The following is an 18,556-nucleotide window of genomic DNA, read 5'->3' as shown; positions in this document are numbered from 1 at the left end:
ACTGATATAAGGCCACTCCTGGCTGAATTCCAACCACCCAGGACAGGATGGGAGAGGCAGGGCAGGGAAAATCAGATCACAGCAGCTGGCGGAATAGGTGGGAGGTGAGGAGAAGAGTCCGCAATGTCCACACATGGGAGCTGAGGAGCTGAGACTGCAAATGCAGACAGCCCTTTCAACATGACCTGGGATGGAGAAAGAGAATGGGAAGTTGCCATAGGGTTGTAAGAGAAGCAGGTGGCTCTTTAGGTACTTGTGGGAAGGAGCCAGTAGAACAGAAGAGGCTGAAGACAGAAGAGAGAAGAGACCATGGAAGAGTGAGCGCTTGCGAGGGATGAGAATACCTAGAGTTATTTAGGGGGCTGGGGAGGTAGTTGTAGATAGCATGAACCCCAAGATTGACAACCATATCTGAAAGAAGATGCTATTGTGCATTGAATTGTGTCCCCCCACCTCCAAAAAAATATGTTGAAGTCCAGCCCAAGATTAGAAGTATGGGAGTGGCCCCACATGGTCTAACAGGGAGCCACAGCAGAGGTTTTGGGCTCAAGGAGGCTAGTTGAGTGGGAAGGACAGACAGTGTGAAGGTAAAAGTGGCTCTGGTTGCAGTAGAGGTAGTGTGGCACAGAGGAGAAAGCATGAGCACAGTCACTTCTGGGCTATGCCTTTGGTTGTGAGTGAAGCATGCCTTAAAAAAATTTTTTTTTCCTTTTTTTTGAGACGGAGTCTTGGTCTGTTGCCCAGACTGGGGTACAATGGCACAATCTCAGCTCACTGCAACCTCTGCCTTCCAGGCTCAAACGATTCTCCTGCCTCAGCCTCCCGAGTAGTTGGGATTATGGGTGAGCACCACCACACCCAGCTAATTTTTATAGTTTTAGTAGATGCGGGATTTCACCATGTTGGCCAGACTGGTCTTGAACTCCTGACCTCAAGTGATCCGCCCACCTCGGCCTCCCAGCATGCTGGGATTACAGGCATGAGCCATGTGCCCAGCCAAAATCTTGAGTTTTGTCTTCAAAAGTAGTCTAGTTGGTTGTCTGCTGCCTACTGTTCACAAGTTTATTTTACAATAAAAAAGAATGATCCCCTTCTCCCATCCTCAAGTGACTGACGCTCTTGGAAGATATTCCAGCTATATCCTGAGTAGCACTGTGGAGAGCCCCATTTTGAGAAGCATGAACTTTGAGAAGCAGGGTAAAGCCCAGAATCCTTTGTCTCCCCCATGGCCTTGGCACGGCCCAGACTCCCTCTCCAGTCTTCTCTGGCCACGCCCCTCATGCCTGTGCCCTGAGCAAATCCACTTCCTGATGTTCCTTCTGCCTGGAATGCCAGTCCTGCCCTGCCCTGCTGGTTGGGAGGTTTTCTTTTGTTCCCAAAGTCCGTTGTGTATCTGATACTGTGGTGCTCTGTTGTCCTGGCTGCTGATCCCTAGACTCAGCACCCTGAGTCAGAACCCACTTCCCTTTTTGGCCTTCTTGCCTCTCAAAGCATTTTTTACCACCTCTTTTAAAGCACTCAGGTTCCACAGACAGTGCTTTGGGCCTGATGGAAATAATGTTTTAGATCCCCAGATATGGCGGAAATAATGTTTTAGACCGCCAGATATGGCAGGTTTGTATTGATAAGTCATGCACTTGTTGAGGTTTCCTCTGGTTCCTGGGGGCTCTGAAGAGCACCTGCCACAGGGTGCTTCTGGTTCCATCCGTTGTGGGCATGGCACCCCCTTCCTGAGGTGAGCAGGAGCTTCTGGAAGCTGGGACCATGCTTCTCCTGTCTGTGTGTGTCTCCCCTACAACAGCCTCTGGCCTGGAGTGGGCAGTGGAATATTCCTTGCTGAAATGGAAATGTGTGTGACCCTGACTCTTGACCTTTCACCTTTAAGTTTCTCTGCTCTTAACTCCTTGATTAAAATGTCAAGTAAGCAGGGATCTGTAAACTCACTTTTAATTCCATGGGGAGTGGAACAGGGCTCCATTTTAAATGCCCCTTTGCTGTGGCTGGCATGAATAATCATCTCTTAAATGACACACTTAGAGAATGGAAAAAGTAAGACTCTGTGTGCGGGGAGTGGAGGAGGCCACCCCTGCAGGGATCTAGTAGTCACTGTTTTTTCAGCACTGCCCCAGGGGAGTTGGCAATTTAGGCAAGGGACCAAAACATGCCATTAATCAACAAAACATTGGTTCGGAAACTGTGGAACATGTAAGCTAGAAGCATCCTCAGAGGTGCTATTGAATGTTCCCCCACCTTTTTTGTTTGTTTGTTTTTTTGAAATGGAGTCTTGTGCTGTCGCCCAGGCTGGAGTGCAGTGGCTGGATCTCAGCTCACTGCAAGCTCCGCCTCCCGGGTTCACGCCAGTCTCCTGCCTCAGCCTCCCGAGTAGCTGGGAGCTAATTTTTGTATTTTTAGTAGGCATGGGGTTTTACCATGTTGCCCAAGCTGGTCTCAAACTCCTGACCTCAAGTAATCCATCTACCTCAGCCTCCCAAAGTGCTGGGACTACAGATGTGAGCCACTGATCCTGGCCAACAGTCACTCCTAAAACCATTCTCTTTAAAGAATCTTGCAGAAAGCTACACCAGTTACTCCATAAACACCATATAGTGGACAGCAGGGTCTGGAGGCAAAGGCATTCAACTTGGAGTCAGCCTGGTCAGAAGCCCCTGCTCTTTCTTGTCCTGTTACCTTAAGCAAGTAACTTTGCCTCTCTGAGCCCCAGTTTCCTCATCTATAAAATGAGAAAAGTTGAGTTCCTTGTGCATTTTTCAGATCAGTGGTTTTTACCCACTCTGTATTCTTTTCTAATTACTCTTTACGCACCAATTGTTTTTGGGTCATTTCTTGCCACAAAGTTGAGATCCTAGAAAATATTGAACTTTTAGTTTCTGAATGTTTTCTATTATCAAGGCCAGGGTGAAATTTTACTGGCTTTTGTTATAAAAGCATCAGGTTGCTCACCCAGAAGAGGACTGGCTCTTAAGAGGGGAAGATCAAATAAATACACATATTGCTAGTACTGGACTGTGCGCCCAGCTCCGAGCTGGTGCTCTTGAGTCCTCTGGGAACTGTTCTACAGTGTGGACATGGGTCTCTGGTGTGCCTCCAAAGGAAGGCATAGGGTTACCCGGAGGAGATGGTCTGGATAGGGTGGCTGGAAGAGTGAGTAGTCAATGAATGCAGAGAAGAGAGACACAAAGGAAATGCATGCAGAGAAATGCAGAGTACATGAGGTTTCTGAAGGAAAGAACAAACCCCAGGGCCGGGCGCAGGGGCTCACGCCTGTAATCCCAACACTTTGGGAGGCCAAGGCAGGCAGATCATGAGGTCAGGAGATCGAGACCATCCTGGCTAACACAGTGAAACTCTGTCCCTACTAAAAATACAAAAAAAATCAGCCGGGTGTGGTGGCGGGCGCCTGTAGTCCCAGCTACTCTGGAGGCTGAGGCAGGAGAATGGTGTGAACCCGGAAGGCAGAGCTTGCAGTGAGCCGAGATCATGCCACTGCACTCCAGCCTGGGCAACAGAGCAAGACTCCGTCTCAAAAAACAAAAACAAAAACAAAAACAAAAAAACCCAAAGTTTGTAAAAGAGCCATGGGCTGGCATTTATTGAGCACTTGACAATGAGGCAGGTGCAGCACTTCGTGTATGTTTAATCTTCACAAATGTTTTTAGTGCATCATATTATTTATGCTGTATGGAAGAAACTGAGGGTCAGAGAGGTTATGAAATTGCCCATGGTCACACAGCTTATAAGATGGCATAGCAAGTGTTTCAATTCACAGCCCCCTGATTCTGAAGTCCAAATTCTTGGGGTTTTTCATTTGTTTTGTTTTGTTTTGTTTTTGTTTTCATCCTTGAGGCAGGGTCTCTGTTGCCCAGATTGGATACAGTGGTGCAGTGACAACTCACTGCAACCTAGACCTTCCAGGCTCAAATGATCCTTCCACCTCAGCTTCCCTAGTAGCTGGGACCACAGGCACACAACAACTTGCCTAGCTTTTATTTTCTTTATTTGTATTTTATTTATTTATTTTTGAGACAGAATTTCACTCTTGTTGCCCAGGCTGGAGTGCAACAGTGTGATATTGGCTCACTGCAACCTCTGTCTCCCAGGTTCAAGTGATTCTCTTGCCTCAGCCTCCCTAGTAGCTGGGATTACAGGCATGCACCACCACATCTGACTAATTTTGTATTTTTGGTAGAGACAAGGTTTCACCATGTTAGTCAGGCTGGTCTTGAACTCCTGACCTCAGGTGATCCATCCGCCTCGGTCTCCCAAAGTGCTGAGATTACAGGGGTGAGCCACTGCGCCCTGCCTTATTTTACCTTATTTTATTTTATTTTGTATTTAGACAGGGTCTCATTATGTTACCCAGACTGGTCTTGAACTTCTAGGCTCAAGCAATCCTCCCACCTTGGCCTCAAAAAGTGTTGATATTACAGGTGTGAGCCACTGTGCCTGGCTCCAAACTCATAATCACTAATGGCTCATCTGCCAAGTGCCAAGAAGGGGAGCAAAGTGCTCTAAAAGGCCAAATAAGAACTTATATCCTGGTGCACAGAGGCCACAAAGGAGCCAGGCACCTGGGAAAACAATAGATGCTCTGGGTGAATGAATGAATGGCAGCTGGGTTGGTGTTGGTGTCAGATGCTGCAGAGGAGGGAAGGAGGGTGAGAAGCAATGTCCTGAGTAAATCATAAGCATGTCTGATATTGTCATTCATCCCAGCACATCCCAGTCCCCTCAGTGGCAAATAGGGGAGGGCTGTGAGGGGCAGCCCGTGGACTCCTGCACCCCCTCCAAGAGGGCAAAGGTGGGTGGGTATCCGAAAGAGCATCTTCAGCTCACAAAGGTGTCCCCCACCTCTCACAGCAGCCAGGCTTCTGCAGGCTAAGCCCTGTCAAGCTTTCTGTGCTGAATTCTCTCCCAAAGAGGGCAGGCTGCTTCTCTGAGCTCCCCACCCTAAGTCACACAGTCTCGCTGGCGCAGAGCCCCTCCTGACTCTGACCACCTTTGTCTTTTCCCCTTCAGACAGGACAGCGGCTGAGCCTTTCTTTTTCTTCTATTCCACCTCACTCCTTCCCCTCCATGGACTCTTCCAGGTGTTGGTACCTCAGGCAGAAATGTTCTAGTCCTGGCCAGGCGCGGTGGCTCACGCCTGTAATCCCAGCACTTTGGGAGGCCAAGGCAGGTGGATCACCTGAGGTCAGGAATTCGAGACCAGCCTGGCCAACATGGTGAAACCCTGTCTCTACTAAAAATATAAAAATTAGCCGAGCATGGTGGCAGGCGCCTGTAACCCCAGCTACACTGGAAGCTGAGATATGAGAATCACTTGAACCCAGGAGGCGGAGGCTGCAGTGAGCTGAGATCGGCACTCCAGCCTGGGCGACGGAGAGAGACTCTGTCTCAAAAAAAAAAAAAAAGAAAAAATGTTCTAGTCCTTTCCTGAGCCCCAGCCTACTCTCTTGGGGGCCCTTGTATTCCCACTTTGTGCCCACTGCTCTACTCCTGTGTGCCCTGTGCCCTTTCTCTGTCTGTATTGTGGTTCTCACTCTCCACTCCCGGACACCCTGCACTTCCTCTGGCCTACCTGGCTCCCCCGGCACAGTGCTTTGCCTGTGAGGTATAGCAACCTGAATGCTGAGTATGTTTTCATGTTTTCTCTTCAATTATGAACTGTCAACGTGTGTCTGACTTTTGCTTGAATTGCTTATACAGTAGGTTCTCAATAAATAACCAATATGTGAGTGCACTCTGCAAGGTACATTCTCATTCTCCAGTTTGCCTGTGTATGATGCTGTCTTCGGTCTCTTTCCTCATTCCCTTACCCTGAGCAGGGTCTGCCAAAGCCTCGCCTAGATTCCAGAAAGTTGCTCCTAAAATCCAAGCTCTTGAGGAATGGGCCAGCTGGCTGAGTCTTCTCTGGCACTCACATTTGTTCAGCCTGCCACATTCCCCTTTATGTCATCATCTCAGTTCATCCTCATAGCATCTTTGGGAGCTGGATCTTATTATTGTTCCCACCTCCTGCAGGAGCAAACTGAGGCTTCAAGCAGAGGAGTGGCATATAGTCAATCAACAACAGAGCTGAGAGACAATCCCAGGTCTCCCACCCTGCACTGCCTTTAATAAGAGTTGTCAGACTGGAGTTAATCAAGACAGAAATGATCCAAGTAAATGTGGAGATGACTGATGGCTTGCTACTTTCTATAGTTGTTTTATTTATTTATTTATTTATTTATTTATTTATTTTTGAGATGGAGTCTCACTCTGTCACCCAGGTTGGAGAGCAGTGGTGCTATTTTGGCTCACTGCAACCTCCGCCTCCTGGGCTCAAGCGATTCTCCTGCCTCCCGAATAGCTGGGACTACAGGCACACTTGGCTAATTTTTGTACTTTTAGTATAGATGGGGTTTCACCATGTTGGCCAGGCTGGTCTTAAACTCCTGATTTCAGGAGATCCACGTGCCTCAGCCTCCCAAGCGCTAAGATTACAGGTGTGAGCCACCACATCCGGTCAACAGTTGTTTTATCTTAATAGAGGTTGTCCTAGAGACTTTTGGATTTGTGGGGGTTGCTTGAGGATGGTGGACTTGGGTTTGCAGCAAAAGCTTCTCTGAGAAACGGAGTCTTGACCACTGACTGATATAAGGCCACTCCTGGCTGAATTCCAACCACCCAGGACAGGATGGGAGAGGCAGGGCAGGGAAAATCAGATCACAGCAGCTGGCGGAATAGGTGGGAGGTGAGGAGAAGAGTCCGCAATGTCCACACATGGGAGCTGAGGAGCTGAGACTGCAAATGCAGACAGCCCTTTCAACATGACCTGGGATGGAGAAAGAGAATGGGAAGTTGCCATAGGGTTGTAAGAGAAGCAGGTGGCTCTTTAGGTACTTGTGGGAAGGAGCCAGTAGAACAGAAGAGGCTGAAGACAGAAGAGAGAAGAGACCATGGAAGAGTGAGCGCTTGCGAGGGATGAGAATACCTAGAGTTATTTAGGGGGCTGGGGAGGTAGTTGTAGATAGCATGAACCCCAAGATTGACAACCATATCTGAAAGAAGATGCTATTGTGCATTGAATTGTGTCCCCCCACCTCCAAAAAAATATGTTGAAGTCCAGCCCAAGATTAGAAGTATGGGAGTGGCCCCACATGGTCTAACAGGGAGCCACAGCAGAGGTTTTGGGCTCAAGGAGGCTAGTTGAGTGGGAAGGACAGACAGTGTGAAGGTAAAAGTGGCTCTGGTTGCAGTAGAGGTAGTGTGGCACAGAGGAGAAAGCATGAGCACAGTCACTTCTGGGCTATGCCTTTGGTTGTGAGTGAAGCATGCCTTAAAAAAATTTTTTTTTCCTTTTTTTTGAGACGGAGTCTTGGTCTGTTGCCCAGACTGGGGTACAATGGCACAATCTCAGCTCACTGCAACCTCTGCCTTCCAGGCTCAAACGATTCTCCTGCCTCAGCCTCCCGAGTAGTTGGGATTATGGGTGAGCACCACCACACCCAGCTAATTTTTATAGTTTTAGTAGATGCGGGATTTCACCATGTTGGCCAGACTGGTCTTGAACTCCTGACCTCAAGTGATCCGCCCACCTCGGCCTCCCAGCATGCTGGGATTACAGGCATGAGCCATGTGCCCAGCCAAAATCTTGAGTTTTGTCTTCAAAAGTAGTCTAGTTGGTTGTCTGCTGCCTACTGTTCACAAGTTTATTTTACAATAAAAAAGAATGATCCCCTTCTCCCATCCTCAAGTGACTGACGCTCTTGGAAGATATTCCAGCTATATCCTGAGTAGCACTGTGGAGAGCCCCATTTTGAGAAGCATGAACTTTGAGAAGCAGGGTAAAGCCCAGAATCCTTTGTCTCCCCCATGGCCTTGGCACGGCCCAGACTCCCTCTCCAGTCTTCTCTGGCCACGCCCCTCATGCCTGTGCCCTGAGCAAATCCACTTCCTGATGTTCCTTCTGCCTGGAATGCCAGTCCTGCCCTGCCCTGCTGGTTGGGAGGTTTTCTTTTGTTCCCAAAGTCCGTTGTGTATCTGATACTGTGGTGCTCTGTTGTCCTGGCTGCTGATCCCTAGACTCAGCACCCTGAGTCAGAACCCACTTCCCTTTTTGGCCTTCTTGCCTCTCAAAGCATTTTTTACCACCTCTTTTAAAGCACTCAGGTTCCACAGACAGTGCTTTGGGCCTGATGGAAATAATGTTTTAGATCCCCAGATATGGCGGAAATAATGTTTTAGACCGCCAGATATGGCAGGTTTGTATTGATAAGTCATGCACTTGTTGAGGTTTCCTCTGGTTCCTGGGGGCTCTGAAGAGCACCTGCCACAGGGTGCTTCTGGTTCCATCCGTTGTGGGCATGGCACCCCCTTCCTGAGGTGAGCAGGAGCTTCTGGAAGCTGGGACCATGCTTCTCCTGTCTGTGTGTGTCTCCCCTACAACAGCCTCTGGCCTGGAGTGGGCAGTGGAATATTCCTTGCTGAAATGGAAATGTGTGTGACCCTGACTCTTGACCTTTCACCTTTAAGTTTCTCTGCTCTTAACTCCTTGATTAAAATGTCAAGTAAGCAGGGATCTGTAAACTCACTTTTAATTCCATGGGGAGTGGAACAGGGCTCCATTTTAAATGCCCCTTTGCTGTGGCTGGCATGAATAATCATCTCTTAAATGACACACTTAGAGAATGGAAAAAGTAAGACTCTGTGTGCGGGGAGTGGAGGAGGCCACCCCTGCAGGGATCTAGTAGTCACTGTTTTTTCAGCACTGCCCCAGGGGAGTTGGCAATTTAGGCAAGGGACCAAAACATGCCATTAATCAACAAAACATTGGTTCGGAAACTGTGGAACATGTAAGCTAGAAGCATCCTCAGAGGTGCTATTGAATGTTCCCCCACCTTTTTTGTTTGTTTGTTTTTTTGAAATGGAGTCTTGTGCTGTCACCCAGGCTGGAGTGCAATGGTGCGATCTCAGCTCACTGCAACCTCTGCCTCCCAGTTCAAATGATTCTCCTGCTTCAGCATCCCGAGTAGCTGGAACTACAGGTGTGCACCACCATGCCCAGCTAATTTTTGTATTTTTGGAGACGGGATTTCACCATGTTGGCCAGGCTGGTCTTGAACTCCTGACCTCAGGCAATCTGCCTGCCTTGGCAGTGCTGGGATTACAGGCATGAGCCACCATGCCCGGCCTAAATATTCCTATTTTAGAAATGGGGAAATTGAGGTCCAGGGAGGGAGGCTGCTGTCTGAGGATACACCAGGAAGAGATGCCACAGCCTGCCTCTCTAAGTCTGACAGAGTCCCAGGAGGAACCCAGACAGGGTGACCAAGCATCTGGTTTGCTTGGGGCTGAGGGAATTCCTGGCACCTGGCATTGCTAACACTGATACAGCCTCAGGCAAACACCAGTGGTGGTCATCCTACCCCTATGGGTCATGGGTCATGGTTTCTTTCTCTGGCTATAAAGCCTTCCAGACAAGTTCTAGAAAAGAGTGAAAAAGCAGAGGTATCTGAGGCCCAGTCTGTCACTTGGACCCAGCAGGACCAATGGTCCAGCTGGCAGTGAGGTGGGCCGCCAGGCCTAAGGTGGCTGAGGCTCTAAAGCTTCCCAGTGTCTGCCTTGCTGGGCACTTCCCCCTGGGCCTCCAGCTCTGCCTGTCTTTGACTGTTGTGCTCTATCTGTGCAAAAGACATGATTTTTAAAATCTCTCTGGGGCTATTTAACTTTGATCTCTGTAAACATTTCTTTCAATAAATGTACATCCACATGGTATGTATTTTGAGAGGTTCTGTTTAGCAATATGCTGGCAAGTCTTTCTGATGTTCTGCAATTTGGGGAAATCCAGCTAGCTCTGTTCCTTGCTCTCTGTGTGACCCTAAGTAAATTCCTGCATCTCTCTGAGTCTTGGTTTCCCCATGTATGAAGTGAGAAATGCTAGTATCTACCTTGTTGAGTTGCTCTGAGAAGTAAAGAAGAAACAACTGCAAATTGCCTGGCACCCAGTAAGCACTCAGTAAAAGGTAGTTGGTTTTTTTTTGTTATTTGTTTGTTTTTGTTTTTTTTGAGACTTTTTTGGTTTTCTGAGTCTTGCTTTGATGTCCAGACTGGAGTGCAGTGGTGTGATCTCTATTCACTGCAATCTCCGCCTCCTAGGTTCAAGTGATTCTCCTGCCTCAGCTTCTTGAGTAGTTGGGATTATAGGTGGATCTCATCACACTCAGCTAATTTTTGTATTTTTTATAGAGACAGGATTTCACCATGTTGGCCAGGCTGGTCTTGAACTTCTGTCCTCAAGAGATCCGCCTGCCTCGGCCTCCCAAAGTGCTGGGATTGTAGGCATGAGCCACTGCATCTGGCCAAAATGTAGCTGTTCTTATCTCGACTCCCTGGTGGCTCTAGGTCCAGTTGGTCCCTACCTCTGAGGTATGGAGGAGTCAGCCAGGGCTTAGTGAAAGCACTGGGATTCTCTGTGGATGGAAATTTAAAATTTCTCCTCCTGGCTCCTGCAGGTTCAGAACTTAACTCCGCTGTTAAATATGTATTAGTTTCCATGCAGAGGAAACTAATAGGCTTTTCACCGGAGCTTCTTTTCTTCTTAAATTCTCAGAACAGAGCTAGATTCTGAAGGAGGCTCATGTCTTCTGTATACAGAGCTGCCATAATCCAACAGTAAGGGAGACTGGACGTGGGCAGGTGGAGGTAGAGTAAATGGAGGAGAGCAGGGCTGTGGGGCAGGACACTGGTCTGGGCACCAGGAGGCAGGGCTTGTCCCAAGTCCACCCCACATGTGAGTGATGTAAGCAAAGCCCTTTCGTCTCTGGGTCTCTGCTTCCCCTCTGTGAGATAAGTAGGTCAGAGTCAGTGATCTCCAAGGCTCTATCTAGGTCTTGATTCTTTGACTCTAGGCTCCTATATCCAGCCCTGTGCTGCATACACAGTAGGCATTGATAAAGATGACATTTAATGATTGTTTAATGAATTGATATATGGGGCAGGCGACATTGCTAACACTCATGGGGACTTTGACCCTTCCCTTTCTCTTCCACGGGAAGGGTCTGGCCCTGGTGTGACATTCACTTTTATTTATTTATTTTTTTTTGAGACAGATTCTTACTCTGTCACCCAGGCTGGAGTGCAGTGGAGCAATCTCGGCTCACTACAACCCCCACGTCCTGGGTTCCAGTGATTCTCCTGCCTCAGCCTCCCTAGTAGCTGGTATTATAGGTGCCCACCACCATGCCCAGCTAATTTTTGTATTTTTTAGTAGAGACAGGGTTTCATCATGTTGGCCAGGCTGGTCCTGAACTCCTGACCTCAGGTGATCCACCTGCCTTGGCCTCCCAAAGTGTTGGGATTACAGACGTGAGCCACCATGCCCTGCCGTATGCACTTATTTGCTATCCGTCCCTGGCAGCACAGTCCTGAAGAGAAGTGTTGAGGGCCAGGATATCTGTCTCCCCTCCCTGGGGTCCCAACTCTGAATTTCTCCTTCCAGGGGAGGAAACTTCTCTTCCAACTGAGCTCCTCTGGAAAGCAACCAAGAAACCTCAACTCCTTTTATTCAAATAAACTGGCCTGTAGACCAAGGCTGCCCTGCCTGATTTCTAGGGTACCTGCAAGAGTGACTCTGGTTAGCCCAGGATGCTCAGGGCCCTGATGGCAAGAATGACCTTGGCAAAAGAGCAGTTCAGGAGCTCTGCTGTTCTTAGAACAGATGGGGTGGGCTCGCTTTCCAGCTCAGGCTTCCCTGTGGGAGCTCTCACCTAAACTCACTGCACTTAAACTCTTTGCAACTGTTCCAAATCAAAAGGCTAGGCTCTCAGTTCATACAGCAAAAGTTAGATGGTGGCCATCAGTGTTTCCACTGGGGAGAAAAGGGATTATCCATCCTCATTCACTGGCCACAGCCAGTCTTCTTTCTCTTTCTCCTCTTATGATCAGCTCTTCCCCATTTGGGGCTTTCACTCTTGAAATTGGTTCTGTCTCTCCAGGACATTCTGCCCCTCATCTCCTGCGTCAGGTGACAGCCTTCGGGGCTCAGCTGAAATGGCACTTCTTCAAAAAGGTCTTCGCTGACCTCCAATCTAAAATAGGTGTCTCTACCACAGTTTTCCTTTGAGTTCTCTGTTCTTTTCCAAAATAATACTCACTGGCATTGGTGTTTATTTTTTTGTTTATGTATGTCTATTCCAAGTTTCCCCTACTACAGAGAACACTTACGGGACGATGCCTTGTCTTTTTCATCAGTCTATCCCTAATATCTGGTCATCTTTTCATTTCTTATAATCTCTTTTTTTCCCTTTTTGTATTAATATCGTCTCACCAGTTTTCTTTTCTTTTCCTTTTTTTTTTTTTTTTTTGAGACCAGGTCTTGCTCTGTTGCTCAGGCTGCAGTGATGTGATCATAGGAGCCTCGAACTCCTGGGCTCAGAACAATCCTCCCACCTCAGCCTTCCCAGTAGCTGGGACTACAGGTACATGCCACCATACCCAGATGATTTTCTTTTCTTTTCTTTTTTTTTGAGACACAATCTCACTCTGTCACCTAGGCTGGAGTGCAATAGCGAGATCTCAACTCACTGCAAGCTCCGCCTCCTGGGTTCAAGCAATTCTCCTGCCTCAGCCTCCCAAGTAGCTGGGATTACAGGTGCCCGCCACCATGCCTGGCTAATTTTTGTATTTTTAGTAGACAGGGAGTTTCACCACATTGTTCAGGCTGTTCTTGAACTCCTGATCTTGTGATCCGCGCTCCTTGGCCTTCCAAAGTCCTGGGATTACCGGAGTGAGCCACCGCACCTGGCTTTTTTTTTTTTTTTTTCTGAGATGGAGTCTTTCTCTGTTGCCCAGGCAGGAGTGCAATGGCACAATCACAGTCTTGGCTCACTGCAACCTCTCACCTTCTGGGTTCAAGAGATTCTCCTGCCTCAGCCTCCTGAGTAACTGGGATTACAGGTGCACACCACCATGCCTGGCTAATTTTGTGTTTAATTTTTTTATTTTAATTTTTTTTTGTAGATACTGGGTCTCATTATGTTGCCCAAGCTAACCAGCCTGCTTTATTTTAGTTAGTTGTTATTAGGCATATTTTTTATCTGTGTCTATTTTAGTTTGTCTTATAAACTTGGTTTTGTTTTACTTTTAATCCAGCCTGACAATTTTTTTGCCTTCCTAATTTAGTTCATTCACATTTATTATGTTTTTCACTGTAATGGCTAGATATGTTTCTATCATATTTGATACTTTATCATTATCTTTGTTTTTCTATGTTTTAATTTCCTCTCTTTCAATTTGGATTTAATTATTTTTCTCATTTCATTTTTTCCCTCTAGTAGTTGGAGAGTAGTATACTCTACATTTAGTCTTTTAATAACTATCCTATAATGTTCAACATTTGTTCTTGTATCTCAAACTTATCTGAGGCTCATTTTCTCTTTTTGTGAACTATTTCCTTTAAACATTCCTTTAGTGAAGGTTTGTTGATAAACTTAATTTTCCTTTGTCTGAAAATGATCTGATTTTCTTATCATTCTTGAAATACAGCTTCATTAGTTTAATTGTAAGTTGATTGTTCTTTTTATTCCAGCTCTTTGAAGACATTATTCTACTGTCTTCTGGTTTTCCATCCTTGCTTTTGAGAAGTCTGCTATCAATTTAATTGTTTTGTTTTGTTTTGTTTTGAGACAGCGTTTCACTCTTGTTGCTCAGGCTGTTCTCCACTCACTGCACCCTTCACCAGGTTCAAGCAATTCTCCTGTCTCAGCCTCCCAAGTAGCTGGGATTACAGGCATACACCACCATGCCTGGCTAATTTTTGTTATTTTTAGTAGAGACGGGGTTTCACCAGGTTGGTCAGGCTGGTCTCAAACTCCTGACCTCAGGTGATCCACCCACCTTGGCCTCCCAAAGTGCTGGGATTACAGGTGTAAGCCACCTCAGCCAGCTGATTTAACTGTTGATTTATTTTAGGTAATCTGTCTTTTCCCTCTGGCTGCTTTAAGTTTTTGTTTGTTTGTTTGTTTTTTAAGAGACATGGTCTTGCTCTGTCATCCAAGCGGAGTACCGTGGCCCAATCATAGATCATAGCTCACTGCAGCTTCGAACTCCTGAGCTGAAACGATCCTCTCATTTTAGCCTCTCGAAGAGCTGGGACTATGAGTGCACACAACCTCATCTGGCTAATTTATTTTATTGTATTTATTTTATTTTATAGAAACAGAGTCTTGCTTTGTTGCTTATGTTGGCCTTGAACTTCTGGGCTCAAGCGCTCCTCTTGCCTTGACCTCCCAAAGTGCTGGGATTGCAAGTGTGAGCTACAGCACCTGGTTCCTTCCCATTTTTGTTAGCCTTTTGTTTCTTACTCATGTTTTCAAGTAGACCTTTTATTTCTTTAAACTTAATGTTATTATAGTCTAATCATAGTAGCTTAAGTTTTTATGGGCATAATTATGCTGTCAGTCATGTCTGTTGATGTCACTTCTGATTGTGAGGTCATGTTTACGTACACTTTAGGAATTCTTTGCCATCTGGATTGAGAGTAGTCTTCACCGGAGAGATTTTCATTTGCTTCTGCCACTTTTAATTAAGATACAGCTTGGGCAGGGCACAGTGACTCACGCCTGTAATCCTAGCACTTTGGAAGGCAGAGGCAGGCAGACTACTTGAGGTCAAGAGTTCAAGACCAGCCTGCCCAACATGGTGAATGAAACACTGTCTCTATTAAAAATACAAAAATTATCCAGGCGTGGTGGTGGGCACCTGTAGTCCCAGCTACTCAGGAGGCTGAGGCAGGAGAATTGCTTGAACCTGGGAGGCAGAGATTGCAGTAAGCTGAGATCACACCACTGTACTCCAGCCTGGGCAAAAGAGTGAGACTCTGTCCCCCACCCCACCCAAAAAAAGTTAGTTGCCAACATTTAAAAATCAGGAAGTTTCACATAAAAACGTCCAGTCTCTAACTGGATGCGGTGGCTCATGCCTGTAATCCCAGCACTTTGGGAGGCCGAGGCTGGTGGATCGCTTGAGTCCAGGAGTTCGAGATCAGCCTTGACAACATGAGGAAACCCTGTCTCTATAAAAGTTACGAAAAATTACCTGGGTGTAGTGGTGCGCACCTGTAGTCCCAACTACTCAGGAGGCTGACATTGGGAGGATCGCTTGAACCTGGGAGGCAGAGATTGCAGTAAGCTGAGATCACACCACTGTACTCCAGCCTGGGCAAAAGAGTGAGACTCTGTCCCCCACCCCACCCAAAAAAAGTTAGTTGCCAACATTTAAAAATCAGGAGTTAGCCGGGCATGGTGGCTCATGCCTGTAATCCCAGCACTTTGGGAGGCCGAGGCTGGTGGATCACCTAAGTTTAGGAGTTCAAGACCAGCCTGACCAACATGAAGAAACCCTATCTCTACTAAAAATAAAAAATTCCCCAGGCGTGGTGGTGCATGCTTATATTCCCAGCTACTTGAGAGGCTGAGGCAGGAGAATCGCTTGAACCCAGGAGGCGGAGGTTGCAGTGGGCAGAGATCGCGCAATTGCACTCCAGCCTGGGGAACAAGAGTGAAACTCCAACTCAAGAGAAAAAAAAAAATTCAGAAATTTTCACTTAAAATCCAGATTTCCGATTCCTTTCTAAATCAAGTCAGCAGAACCAGTGATCTTGGGCCTGCACGTCCAGCAGTGGCTGCCCCTTTAGATCAGACATTTAAAAAAACCAGTCTCACAGGCACCTTTGGCCCTTCACTCATCCAGTCAATGGCAGACCTGGGCACCAGAGCTCTTACAACCATACTTGAATCTCTATTCAGCCAATCAAGAAATTCTTCATAAGTCTATCAAAGTGAAAGGTCACATTCAACTGTCTGGTACATAATAGTAAGAGCGTGGACTTTGGAGCCTGACAGCTTTATCCAAGTTCAAGCTCTGCCATTTATTAGCAGTATGACCTTGAGCAAGTTACCTAACCACTCTGTGCCTCAGTTTCCTTATCCTTGTGATGATGACAACACTCCCTCCTTCCAGGATTGTTATGAGACTTACACGAGTTAACATACATGAAGTCTTAGGAAAGTCTCTGGGACATGCAAAATGAGAAGAGTTACAGAAGGAAATTGACCGTGGTAACTGGAGGTTTTGAAGGTGTCCAGGAGTGTGTGTGAAGCCCAGCACTGCCACTAGTTAGCTGTGTGGTATTAGACAAGTCATTTAGCCTTGCTGAGGTCCTTTTAGTACTTGAAGGGCCTCCACAGAATGGCGACTCCACAAATGGCTACTATGTTCATTAAGTGCCTGCTAACCTCTTGGCTGAATTCCGTAGCATTCACTAGCCCTGCTTCCCACCCCTTCCAGAGCTGGGGAATGGATACTGATCGGAAAGAGGGCTGAAAAGAACAAAGAGGCTCTGCTGGGCACAATGGCACCATTGTGAGCTCACAGGGCTCACAATTTCCTTTCTGTCCTTTCAACCTGTAGGGATGCCATTTGGGGCCTGGGTGGGAATGCATGGGGGTCCATGCAGAATTCCACCAGCCAACTTCAGGGAGGGTCAAAGTTGTGCAGGATGCCAGAGGAGGGACAGCCTGCAGGATCCTGTGCAGTAGCCTCCTTGTTATGTAAATGGAGAGCCTGGAACTCCAGTGGGATGAAGACTTGCCTGGCACCACAGGGCAAATCAGCAGCCGACTTGGTGCTGGAAACAGAGCCTCATATGGGGGGCAGCAGGGAGCCCACTGCTCCAGGCCATACCTTCCCAAAGGACATTTGAGACATTTTGACTCTAGACATTTGACCTTTTCTCCTTACGGAGTTGTCTATTCTATCATTAAACACACTGACAAGATGCCGCAAAGCAGACATTTATCTTGCAACTAAAACAAATATTTAGAAAATATCTAAACCCTGATAATCTTGTTTTGTCATGTTTGCCCTTCCTTTTAAAATAACAGCTTATTAAGATATAATTTACATACCACAAAGTTCACCCTGTTAAATTGTACAATTCAATGGTTTTTAGTGTATATATGTGTGCAATCATCATCATTATCTAATTTTATACCATTTTCTTTATCCTTCCTCCCAGCCCCTGGCAACCATTAATCTACTTTCTGTCTCTGTGGATCTGCCTCCTACATGGAATCATACAATATGTAGTCTTTCGTGACTGGCTTTTCTTCACAGAGTAGAATGTTTTCAAGGTTCAGCCATGCTGTAGCATGTATTAGTACTTCATTTACTTTGTGGTTGAATAATATTCCATTATATAGAATATAATATTACAGAAGATTTTATGTCTCTATTCATCAATTGATGGACATATGGTTTGTTTTCACTTTTTGGCAATTTTGAGTAATGCTCCTATGAACATTTGTGTACAAGTTTTAGTGTGGACACGTTTTCGTTTCTTTTGGATCTCTACCTAGGAGTGGAGTTGCTGGGTCATACGGTAACTCTATGCATAACCTTTTAAGGAACTGCCATACAATTTGCCAGCTGCACCGTTTAACATTCCTACCAGCAATGTATGAAGGTTCCAATTTCTCCCCATCTCTCCAACACTCGTTATGATCTGTCTTTTTCATGCTAGCAGCTTGGCAGCAGTGTGGCCTTTCCTTGACTTTCAGGCTGTTCCCTTGTCATCCCCACAATGCCCCTGAATCTGCCTTGGTTGCCCCCTCCCTTACAATTCAACCTTATGTGATCTACAATACCATCTCCTCGATGTGAATGAGACAACTGGAGAGCTCATGACACCAAGCCCCTAATTTAACAGGCATCCCAGGCACAGTGGCTCATGCCTGTAATCCCAGGACTTTGGGAGACCAAGGCAGAAGGATCTCTTGAGACCAAGAGTTCCAGACCAGCTTGGACAACATAGGGAGACCCCATCTCTACTGAAATAAACAAGTAAATAAAAAATAAGAATTAGCCAGGTGTGGTGGTGGGGGCCTGTAGCCCCAGTCACTCTGTAATTCCAGCTACTAGGGAGGCTGAGGAGGAAGGATCTCTTGAGCCCAGGAGTTCAAGGCCTCAGTGAGCTATTATTGCGCTACCGCACTCCAACCTGGGTGATAGAGTGAGACACTGACACTAAAATAAAAATAAATAAATAAATGAAAGAAAGAAAAAAAGGACACCCATTAAGGGTAGAACACAAGTCCAGCTGAGTTCACAGATTGCTAGGAGGAAGCCAAGTGTTCTATGTGCGAGGCAGTACGTACCACACATATTCATTCATGCAGTCCTCACAATGCTCCTAAGAAGTAGGTAGGCAAAAATGCTCCTAAGAAGTAGGTAGGCAATTTTTAATGTCCTGTGGTTTTATGAGTGGCCTGGTCAGGATTTGAACCTAGGTGGTATCACTGGGTGCTTCCTCTCCACACTAGCCATGGCAGAGGGACTGTGTTGAGTCAAAAGGGAGTACAGTCAAGTGTGGGTGTACGAGAGAGCACATTTGCCTTCCTGGTAAGCTGTAAGGCCTTCCTGGAGGAGGTGCTTCCTGATACAGGCCTTCCAGGACAGAGTTGAGAAAGGAGAGTGGGGAGCAAGTATTCCAAGGTAA

The 18,556-nt window shown here is 46.7% G+C and overlaps 1 protein-coding gene across 1 annotated transcript in view; it reads left to right on the top strand.

Annotated features, from left to right (window-relative positions):
* The first annotated feature begins 7,732 nt into the window (after positions 1–7,732).
* MORF4L1 (mortality factor 4 like 1) overlaps positions 7,733–18,556 on the top strand; it is a 54,945-nt gene continuing 44,121 nt past the window's right edge. Inside the window, exon 1 of the mRNA XM_011938402.1 lies at positions 7,733–7,847. Within this exon, the coding sequence (XP_011793792.1) occupies positions 7,733–7,847 (115 nt within the window). The remainder of the gene's footprint in view (positions 7,848–18,556) is intronic.

Source organism: Colobus angolensis, unplaced genomic scaffold (assembly GCF_000951035.1).
Source record: "Colobus angolensis palliatus isolate OR3802 unplaced genomic scaffold, Cang.pa_1.0 Scaffold172, whole genome shotgun sequence".
NCBI lineage: Eukaryota > Metazoa > Chordata > Mammalia > Primates > Cercopithecidae > Colobus > Colobus angolensis.
Note: the sequence above shows the minus strand (reverse complement) of the source record. Positions and strands in the feature narration are given on the sequence as shown.